General features: G+C 55.9%; 1 protein-coding gene across 1 annotated transcript; it reads right to left on the bottom strand.

Annotated features, from left to right (window-relative positions):
• Positions 1 to 9,118: 9,118 nt before the first annotated feature.
• On the bottom strand, positions 9,119 to 10,453 carry FOXS1 (forkhead box S1). The gene has a single exon (XM_084775185.1). The coding sequence runs from the start codon at positions 10,352 to 10,354 to the stop codon at positions 9,353 to 9,355; it is 1,002 nt and encodes a 333-aa protein (XP_084631311.1). The 5' UTR covers positions 10,355 to 10,453; the 3' UTR covers positions 9,119 to 9,352.
• Positions 10,454 to 11,353: the final 900 nt, after the last annotated feature.

Consider the following 11,353-nt stretch of genomic DNA (forward strand, 5'->3'; position numbering starts at 1 on the left):
GGATGACGATGCATCACTGCTAAGGTGGAGACAAGGTACTTGCATTATACATGGCCCAGGGAGGAAATGGGGGGTGGGTGGGGAGGATGTGGCGTGGCAGGGCGGGCTTTACCCACATTCAATAGTTGAGGGAACTAAGGCTTAGAGCAAGAAAGGAACTTGAAGCCTGCCCCGTAAGTCTGGGCCTGAACCTTGAAAAGAACTCTTCTGGTAAGCTCAACATTGAACAAGGTGGGAGCAGAAGATGGGGCACCCACTCAGGCAAGGCTAACAGAGCCCATGGCCCTGCGATGCCTTTATCCAGATACAGCAAGTCCTGCTTTCTGCTTCCCACTGGCTTCATCCAGGCTACCTGCGCAGGCAGGGGCCACCTGCTGGAGGGGCAGCAGGGACAGCAGAGCAGAGCCAACCTAGTGTGCAGGTTTTCTAAGCAAGAGATGACCTAGCCTCAGCTGAGGCAGCTTGGTGTGCGGTGGCCTGCCAGAGAGACAGACGCAAGGCTGACAAGTGGTTGAGCACTAGGTCCGCACGCCTGCAGTAACCAGTACAGAAGCGTTGCATCCTTTGTCTGACAGAAAAGCTGATTTTAGGAAGGCTCGAGTGGCTGGAGGGAAGCAGGATCAGGATCAGTGGCTGTTGCCCTGCTGCTCCTGGCTTGGGCCTTGGGTGTGTCCACAGCTGAGACAGCTGTGATGTTGTACATACTTCTCCTGCGTCCACTGCTGTGGAGCCAGGCACCTTACCCCTCACCCCCCAGCCCCTGCCCGCCCTGTTCATTGCAGCAGCAGGTACCACATAGGGCATGGAGCTGGGACTTAAGGGTGTCTAAGCCTGACCTTAGCACTGGGAAGTGAAAGTTCCAAAAACCTGGTTTGGCCTGTGACTGGCAGATATACTACGAGCAGGGCCCCCAGGACCACACACTGCTGCCCACTGCCCACTGGCACCCTGCTGCCTCCCCCAACCTGACCTCTGCCAGCCAGCTGAGCCAGAGTTTCCACTGAGTGGTCCCCACCCTGCGTGAGCATCAGGCCACACAGCATGATGATGAGGAGTGAGTCACTCATGAGAGGCGAGGGAAGGGAGCGAGTTTCCGTCTGAGCAGATATCCCAGGCTTGGATCCAACTGGGGAAACTGAGGCCAGAACAGGGAGGGCCCCCTCACCAAAGGCTTCAACAGTTAGGAATAGAACCTGACTCCAGGCACAAGCTTGTTTCCTTTTTTGTTTTTGTTTTTGGAGACGGGGTTTCTCTGTGTAGCCCTGGCTGTCCTGGACCTATCTCTGTAGACCAGGCTGGCCTTGAACTCACAGAGATCTACCTGCCTCTGCCTCCTGAGTGCTGGGATTAAAGGTGTGAGCCACTCCACCTGGACCTTGTTTCCTCCTGTATAACTTGATCATAACCCTAACTCTTCCTTCTTCTGTGACTCCGATAACCATCATGACAGTTGCGATAGGATGGGGCTCATCTACCGTGTTTTACTAGTGAGGGAACAGGTTCACAGAGGACAGATGACTTGCCCAAGGCCACACAGCTAGTATGTCCTGGGCAAGAAGCCCTCCCAGAACCATAGGTAGCAATGATCACCCTGTCACCCTTCTCCCAGAACCATGTCCCCCTGAGTAATCGGACACCTCCTTTGGGCCTCCCTGGTCCCTGGAGGCCCAGAATGTAGACTCAACAATAAAGATGGGAGAATGGGGTTTTATAGGAATTTCCCCCACCCCCACCCCCAATACAGGGTCCCACAGTGAAGCCTAGCTATGCGGAACTCATGTGCTGACCAGGTTAGCTTCGAACTCACAGAGATCTGCCCGACTCTGTGTCCCAAGTGCTGAGACTAAAGTGTGCACCACTGTGTCCTGCTTCATGGGGACTTTCTGATCTCTCAGAGCCTGCAGAGCACACTCGTGCAACGCTGGAGCCCTTACCCTGTTGCAGAGCTGCGCCCACCTCTCTGGAGACTGGGACCCAGGCTGCATTGCTCTCAATGGAGCTCTAGCCCTGGCTGCCACCAGAGAAAGGAGGCAGGAGGCTGACGGAGGACCGCCAAGCTAGAGCCAGACCTGAGTGTGCTCTGCGGCCAGAGCTCTGGGCCTGGGGCCCTGCCACCCCCAGGATGCCAGACTATGAGTTTCCTGGGCTCCAGGAAGAACACACCCTCTTCTGCAGAGTTCAAGGGGCATTGCTGGTCCTGCACAGTGTCTACCTCAGCAACTGTGCAATGGCTGTCTCCTGTGCTGCCCGCATGTGTGCCTCCCTAGGGCTGGGCTTGGGCACCCTTTGGGTCCAAGAAGGGTTAAGAGCCTCCAATAGACCCTCCTCCTAGCTGGGCCAAGCCCAGAAAGTGTTCCTCCAAGGCCATTTCCTGCCTCTGGGCCTGGGCCAGGTCCACAGTGACCACCCCCTGGGTCTGGAAGCCACTGAGGCCACATCTGGTTTGGATTACACCAGCCCTGGTGACGTTGCCTTTTCCTGTCTGAGTCTAGTGGCCTTGAATTCCTCTGGCCACCTTGAACCCAACCAGGCAGTGGTGGGAAAAGATGCAGCCCTTGCTTGGCCGCCCAGAGGGAACACGGCCGCCAGCGTTGTTCTGGGAGGTGGGGGGTGGGGGGGGCTGGGGGGGCTGGCTGGCTCTGCACCTGCTTCTCCTCCCCGCTCTGAGAGGAAGCGCTTCCTGAACCCCAGCACTTTATTGAGAAAATCCATGTGTTAGCCATCCAGTATGTCACAGCTGAGGAGACCGAGGTGCAGGCTTTCCCAGTGAGCTTAGGATGTGAGTGGAGTCGGGCAGAGTGGGTGGAGTTCCCCCAGGGTCAATCTCCGGTGAGGTTCACAGCCTCAGGGACCCAAGAGGTAGGATGGGGGCTGGGAGAAGCTGGAAGAAAACTCAGGAAGCCTTTTCACAGCTAAGGAAAGAGTCGCTCACCAATCTGAAGTCTCGTCTCTCTAGGAGTGACACTCTAGGCGAGGGCACATGAGGAGCAGTGCTTTGTGGCACAGTGAGGGAAAGTGTGGTGGGCCAGAGGGAGCTCAAATCACCGGAAGCAAGCTTGTCTGAGTGCATTCTAGTATGGCTTTGTATATGTTGAAGGACATAATTTTGGGGAAATAATCAGGCTGACTGAGGGTAGCGGGGAGCCGCAGAAGACTTTTGAATAGAGGAACGAGACCACAATGTCCGTGCTTTAGACTGGTCTCTGCAGCCAGGCAGGTGAATCGATGGGAGAGACTGGAGGCAGGGAGAGCAGAGGACGCTGTACCCAGAGCAGTGCAGTCAGAACCCTCAAGGTACACAGGGCAGTAATAGACATGGAGTTCCAGGTTCAAATTTAGCTTCTTGCTGTCTTTGAGCCTCAGGCTCCTGTCTGTAAAATGGGATAAGGAATTCAGTATCTGCTTTCCAAGGGCAGTGCCAAAGTCACGTGAGATGCCCAGGAAGAGCCAGGTGATGGCTCTCAAACTTGTGTTTAGTTTTTTCAGGATCCTCTCCTGTGGTCCATATATGGTTCCAGTTGCAGGGGACAACAGGGGGGGCAGACAGAGACTCTGGTCTCAGGGAGCTTTTTCTAGTGGGTAAAACACACTGACCTTGTCCCATGAATGTCTTCACTTACCAGGAGATTGGGATAGACGTGAGGACATCCTACTGAGACCCCAGGTAAGAAATTTATAGGAGATGGGGAAATAAAAGGACCCAGAGGGTCCTAGAAACCTACAAGAAGAGCATTGTGGATGGGTGGATCAGGGCCCAGGGGGGTCTGCTCAAACTATTGCACTAACCGAGGACAATACAATAGTAAACATCGAGCCCCTACTCTGATCTACCCAATGGACAGGACATTCTCCACAGGTATGTGGAGAGCGGGGACTGACTTTGACATGAACTCTGGTGCCCCACATTTGACCACCTGCCCTTGGTGGGGAGGCCTGGTGGCACTCAAAGAAAGAATAAGCAGGCTACCAAGATGAGACTTGATAGCCTATGACCATATAGTGTGTGTGTGTGGGGGGGAGGTCCCATTCAGTCATAGAACTAGGGGAGGAAAATAGGGTGAAAGCGGGAGGGAGGGAGGAATGGGAGGATACAAGTGCTGGGCTAACAATTGAGTTGTAATCTGAATAAATTAATAAAATTAAAATTAAAAATTAAAAAAAAATCACACTGACCTTAGCCCTCACTGGCTGGGGGACAAGGGGGCGGTGGTCAGGGAGTTCTCATCTGAGGATGCTTGGTGGAGGCTGGGAGCAAGGAGAGAGCCCTATGGCTAGTGGTGGAGGGTTATCCAGGCAGAAGAAAGGGTGGGCATGAAAGCTGCTCTGAGTCAGTGAGGTCATGAAAGAGTGCTCTCACCCACAAGCCTTGGATGGCGCTGCGTGAGTCCCTGGGGCTCTTTGAGACAACCCACTGTAAATGATATATGGCAACCAAGGCGCCATTCCCTGGTAAATATTCACCACATCCCTACTGAGAAGAGGAAAAGAAAACAAGGTAAACACGGCCCTTGCCCCTAAAACCTGTGTCCTAAGGCAAAGACACATAGGTGTAGTCCCACAGCTGCGAGCGCCTCAGAGTGGGGCCACATGAAAGTAGCATGAACCGTGCAGAACAGTTAACTGGGCGCAGGCTTTGGGACTCCTTTGGGGGTATTGGCTGGCCAATGACAGGGACTGTGTGTAGAAAGCTACCCTGCAGAGAGGGGACACTCCTTGGAGAGCAGAAAGCAAGCACAGAGGCCTGGAAGTGAGAAGCTCATCTGAGCTGGCTGCCGGCAGGGAGGAAGGACCAGCCACTCTCCATGAACCTAAGTGACACTGGGGCAACCTCGGGACTGACCTGGAGGACAGTGATCTGGGGGCATCCCCGGCCTTCCCGGCAAATGGAGTGACTAACAGGCCCTCTGGTCTGTTTTTAGCTCCAGAGCCATTTCTTTCTGCCCACCAGACTGTCTCCTTGAGTCACCCTCCCAGTTACCAGCAGGGTGGGGGACAGAGGACCAGGCACCTCAGAGGAGCCTCCAGCTTACGGTTTTGCCGTGTGTGTGTGTGTGTGTGTGTGTGTGTGTGTGTGTGTGTCTGTCTGTCTGTCTGTCTGTCTGTCTCTCTGTCTGTCTTTGTCTTTGTATGTGTGCTTGTCTGTCTGTCTTTGTCTCTGTGTGTGTGTGTCTGTCTCTCTCTCTCCCTCTGTGTCTGTCTGTCTTTGTCTCTGTGTGTATGTGTGTCTCTGTGTGTGTGTGTGTGTCTGTCTGTCTGTCTCTGTCTGTCTGTCTGTCTGTGTATATGTGCACCCATGTTCACTCAGAGGACGGAGCTGAGAGAACTAGGCTGGCCTGAGAGTGTGGGGATCTCAGGCAGGGATACATTTTTATTCTGATTTTATCTCTGTTGGCCAAATTATACATAAGGATGCAGATGGGGTTCGCACATGCTGGTCCTGGTCATCAAAAACAGCATTCCCACCTCATGGAGGAGGGAGCTGAGGCTGGGATGAGTGAAGCCACACAGCAAGGAAGGAGGAAGGACAGGATTTAAGGCCACACTGTTTTGTTCTTTCTCTGCGCTCTGCCCCTTTCTTCTGCAGTAGCTCGACACTGCCTTGGTAAGGGGATGCATCATACAAGGGGGCACACTAGCCCCCAAATATGGATTTATTCACTTATCATTGATGTCACAATTCCGAGTGCCAGGCCCTGCCCTAAGCACTTGGAAAACGCATAACTTAGAGACCCCTCACCCCAGCCCCATGGGGGTGAACAGCAAATTTGCATCTTTCTGAAGAGATCAGCAAGAGGAAGTGACTTTCCCAGGCCACACAGCTAGGACAGCACTGAAGGCAATGCAGCCTCTGGCAGCCTGGGTTATGGGCAGGCTTGGCTATGGGAACTTGGACAGGCTAGGCATGGTGGGCAGAGGCCTGGGTTCCTAGATTCCTGCACTACCAAAGGGCAGATGTGCCAGGCTGACACAACCTCCCCCTGCTTTCTCATCGTTGTGGTAGCCAAAGGAAGCCGCCCTCTGGGGAAGAGGGTCTCTCCCCAGCCAAATGCTGTCTGGGGGTGTGGGAAGGCATGAGTAACTTGCAATTTAGTCAGGGAATGCCTTCAGCAGGGAGGAAGCAGTGGGTGGGAGGCAGGCCTGAAGTAAGCCAGTGGAAGAGTCTTCCAGGTGGACCCTTGGGGTGTGCTGGGGACCCCATCTATGCCCCTCTGATGGCAGATGGGCACCTTGACCTTGGGCTGGCAGAGCAAAGGCCAGCGGGTAGTGACAGTCTAACAGGGTTGCTGTGTTTTGTCAGAACAGGCCCATCCTGCTTCCTGGAACGCACATAATGTAAGAGGGGTCAGAAGACACTCTGTCAGCTCTGCGTTCCAAGAATCTGAGCTGCTGTGATTAAGAACTCTGGAATATTCTTAAATACGGATCCTACCATTTTAGGATTTGATTTCGTCTCAGAACCCTTTCTGCCCTAATTTTCTGAAGAGGAGAAAATGGTTCCAGAACTGGAGCTGGACACAGATGCGCCTCCCCTGAAGGAGGCTGGCTCAAGTCATATCCCTGAACTAGGCTTCATGTGGCTGGGTTGGGGAGGCGGCTCTGCTGGCTTTGCTGTGTGACCTTGGCTTTGACATCTACATCTGACCTGATGAGAGGCTCTTGCTGGCCTTATATCCCACCCCCTAATAGGGTCAGTAGTGCAGCAGGCAGAAGTTATCTGTCGGCCACAGAAAGAATGTGAGGGCAGGATGCCCAGTGGGAAGGTCGCTGCTGGGCACTGAGCGGAAGGCGTGAGATCATGATGTCTAGGCCGCCTGGCTAAGAACCTCCAGAGATGGGACGTCCTCCAGGCTGTCCCCCAGGCCAGTCTCCCCTGAGACTCAGATACAAACCGCCCAATTCCTATCCACTGGATAAAGGAAGTGAAACCAAGGCCCAGAGAGGGTGGACCTGGTCCAAGATTGAATGTTTGGGGGTAGGCCCAGACCAAGGCCCTGCTTGGAGACATCACCAGTGTTGCTGATCTCCCCTGCCCCCCTCCCCCACCCCCCACCCCCCGCCTTTTGCATGTTTCCCACGGTCCAGGCAAGCAAGGCCTCAGCCTGGTTGTCCACAGACTCTCTATGAGCTCTCTGCTTCCTTGGGTGGAGATCCGTGGCATGCTGACATGGGCAGTTCCCTCTGAAGAAACAGGGAGGAACCTGCGCCTCATCACCCCAGCCCATGTACAGGAAGGGACACAGGCAAGTGCCTGCCTTCCCTGCAGAGCCCTCAGGCTCCTCTTCTGGACTGACACGGGGCTCAGAGGCTGAACATCCTTGGGAGGTTGGGTGCTTTCCCCAGCCCTGCTAGCTTCCCATCTAAGATACAGGCTAGGATACAGGCTGAGAAGAGACTTGGGGTCACGGGGGGGGGGGGGGCTCCGGAGGAATGCATAACAAGGAACAGTGGCCAACAGAGGCCTCTTTCCCTGACCTGGCTGAGGAAGAACCCTGACCACGGATTCTCTCCTGTCTCTGACTGACTGTGTCTCCCCAGCACCCTCCCTCCCACTCACCCCACACGCTGACCCCACATCACATGAGAGTCCCCTAGCTTGGTGTGCCTGTGCCCCCACTGTTTTGCTGGTTGGGGGTGTAGCAGGAAGGATAGGGAGGGGAAATGGGAGGGGAGGAGGGGGAGCCCACCTTCCCCAGCTAGCCAGGCACTTTCCCACCCCCTTCCGGTCACAGCGAGCTGGCCCCTCAGGTCCCCCTTCCACCTCAGTTCTGGAGTCTGTGGGAACCAGACAGTTCAGTCAGGCCAGCCAGCTTGCTTCCTCCAAAGCCCCAGGGGACCTGTGAAAGGAGGAGGGAGCCATGGAGGCTGAAGTCAGAGAGCCGTCCAAGGAAGGGCTTATGGTGGCAGGGGGAGGTGGTGGTGGGGTGGGTGGGTGGGGTGGGGGGGTGGGGGGTAGGGAGGTGGGGGTGGAGCTAGGCCTCTTGTCTGAGGAAGGGTAGGCACTGGGTGCCACCTCATGGAACATAAGCCCTTCTGGGCTGTCTGCAGAAGATGAAAATGGGGCCACACCAGCACTTTGGCCTTTCTGTCTCACCCATACCCATGGCTCAGAAGAAGAGTCTTGGTTTTGCTCCTCACAGTGCCCGGGGCGACAGTGAGGTCTCAAGTCCCTGTCTGTCCCTCTGGTGGATACCATGCAAACTACCTTGCGTCTTATTCTACCCAGGAGACTAGTTAGAGAAGGACAAAGCTTGGAGCTCAAGGTCAGCCATGGGTCCTCCCTCCCCCACACCCTTAAAGAGTCACAGGAGGGGGTGGTGAGGTAGCATTAAAGGCTCTGAGTTCAAGCCCTAGGACCCACATGGCGGAAGGAGAGAACCAGCGTCCACAAGTTGTCTCTGACCCCTGTGCACACACACTCACACTCACAAATAAATGTCATACAATTTTGTCGGGGGGGGGGGAGTCACAGGGACCCAGGGACACAGGAGAAGTCCCGCGACTGTGGGGAGTTCAAATAAAGACAGGTGCTGCGTTTAAACCTCAGCTCCCCTGTCTGCGCAGAAGGACAGGGCCTCTTATCAGGAAGGCCCTGCTTCTCTGGGGCCTTCCCATGCTGCCCTGGGCCAGCTCTCTGCCCTGCACCTTCCCCCAGTTTGCATCAAAGCCGCGCAGACCTGGGTACTCTTTGCTCTCTGCCGTCTCTTTGAACATCCCCTGGAGCCTCAGTTTCCACCACTGTAAATGGAGTGGATGGTCCCTAGAACCCAAAGAGATGACAGAAGAAGCCTGGGAGGGCACGGCAGTGGACATGGCGAGGCGTCATAGAGAGAGTGTCCAGCGACACGCAAGGATGGAAGGCAGCCTTGCAGGCCAGTCCGGCGTTCCCAGGCTCTGTGGATCTTGGCTGCAGCTCCCCTCCGAATGCCCTCGTGCCCTACTTTCCCTTCCTGGGAAACTCCCCAAGAAAGTCCCCAGCAGGAGAAAGAAAGCCTCAAGCAGGATCTTTCCAGGCGGGTTCCCTCACCGCTACTGCACCTTCCAGTACCACAGTGCCCCCCACCCCCGAACCCAGCATCCTGGCCCTCAACCCCAGTCATACAGCAGGCAAACCCTCATCATCATGCTGGCTTTATTAGCCCTGAGAACCACAGAGAACCACACCATTTCCCCTCATCCCAAGTTTGTCAGGAGGGCCCCCGGGACCTGGCTGACTGCTCACTTCTGCCTTCTGGTCCTCACAGTCCTTGGCCTGCCAGGCCTGGGTCCTTGCAGAGTATCCTAGGTCCTACAGCCAGTCGGTGTCTTCAGAGACTCGTAGACGGAGCCCCTACAGACAGGCTGATGCAGTCAGTCACTCAAAGAAGAACATTCCCGGTGTCCGGTAAAGGCAAGGGGTTAACCCCAGGGGATAGGCAGAACCTCCCTGGACAGGGAAACTCCCAGATACCCAGGGTTCCTTGGAGTCAGCTGGCAGGGGCAGTGGGGCCCGGTGAGAAGCTGAAGGAGTCGAGGGTGTACAAGTGGGGACTGCAGAGGCCAAAAGGTGGTCAAGGCCTGGGTCAGTCCCCATGCAGAAATTCAGTGTCTGCATCCGGCACTGGTAGCTGCTCTCAATGCCCACAGGGTGCTCAGGAGCCACACTGGGTGTGGGGGCCTTGCTGAGACTTTCAGCTTCAGAGAAAGCAGCTGAAAAGCTGAATGCTGGGCATGGGGAGGGCGAGGTGGCTTCTGAGAGCTCCCTTGGGCCTGCAGACTTGGGCGAGCACATCTCTTTGCGTCCCCTGGGCAGCTGGGGCCTGGTGTCACTGGTTGCCGGGCACATGCTGGCTGGCAGTGACCCCATCAGACCCCCAAAGCTTAAGCCCTTGGGATTTGGCACCTCCGGTGGGAATGGGCACAACCTGCCAGTTGCGGTGTTGGGTGCTCCTGGGTCCGGGCTGGTGGCTCTGAGGGGTCTGTGGTCTGCCTTGACGGGACCCTTTGTGCCCTGGGCACCTGTGCGCTTGGTGAAGCGTCTACGGCGGCGGAGGAAGCTACCGTGCTGAAACATGTCGTGGCAGTCGGGATCCAGGGTCCAGTAGCTGCCTTTGCCTGGCTTGCGGTCATCTCGGGGCACCTTGACGAAGCACTCGTTGAGAGACAGGTTGTGGCGGATGCTGTTTTGCCAGCCCGGCCGGTTGTGCCGGTAAAAGGCGAAGCGGCCCATGATGTAGCGGTAGATGCCGCTGAGGGTAGCCCGCTGATCTGGTGAACTTTGGATAGCCATGGCAATCAGGGCTATGTAGCTGTAAGGGGGCTTGGTGGGCTCTGCAGAAGGAGCCAAGGATCCTGGGGACGGCTGCTGCTGCTGCATGCTGCCTGTGCTGCTGGGACCGCAGAGCCAGGCGAGGCATCCAGGGCTGGCTGATCTGCACAGGCTGCCCTGGCCGTTAAAAGACCCACTGGCCCAGCCTCCCAGCCTAGAAAGGCAAAAAGAGGTGGGCCCACCAGGCTGCCCTTCCCTCTTCTTTCACCGCCCTTGTCAAGTCTAAGGAGGCGGGCAAGGGAGGAAGGCAGTCGGAAGCTGTGAGCGGCCGAGGGATGAAGAGGTGGGAGGTGGGAGGGCAGGCACAGGCCCTGAAATTGAGTGAGATAGGGCCAGGCAAGTTGGCTGGCAGGTACACGGACAGACAGACAGACAGACAGACAGACAGACAGACAGACACACACACACACACACACACACACACACGCACACGATAGAGCCAGCCAGACATGGAGAGAGAGAGAGAGAGAGAGAGAGAGAGAGAGAGAGAGAGAGAGAGAGAGAGAGGAGACAGTAAGCATACAGAGAGAGGTCCAGTCACAGCAGTGGAAAACAGTGAAGAAACCTGCAGACAGACAGAAGGAACTGCAGACACAGGTATGACTCAAGGGGAGGAGATGGGGAGAATCTAAGCAGAGTCCCTATGGTGCAAGAAAAGCCACAGAGGCTTCTCAAGTACCCTAGTTCTGGCTTTTCTTCTCCCCTGCTATTTCCTTCCCACACTGGGGAGTCCTCCAGGCCACACCATTCCAGCCTCTGCGTACTTACTGGCCTGTAGATTTTGGAGGGCTACAGGGACGGTAAAGGAGGCTGCTCAACCCGGTTTTCCTGATCCCTGGCGCCCTCTAGTGACGGGAGAGGGGAGGACAGCCACCTGGGCAGAGCCCTCAGCTTCCCATCTCTACAATGGAACTGCTAAGCTGTCAATGTCCAGACTGTGGTGAGGACACAACAGGATCTCTTAGAAACCAGTTCTCTGGGAGAGCCTGGGGAGAGGGGAGGGGGCTGGGTGTTCTGTGAGCTCATGTCTCCTAGCCTCAGCCTGAG

The sequence above is a fragment of the Acomys minous genome (assembly GCF_964271855.1).
Source record: "Acomys minous genome assembly, chromosome: 3".
NCBI classification, from domain to species: Eukaryota; Metazoa; Chordata; class Mammalia; order Rodentia; family Muridae; genus Acomys; species Acomys minous.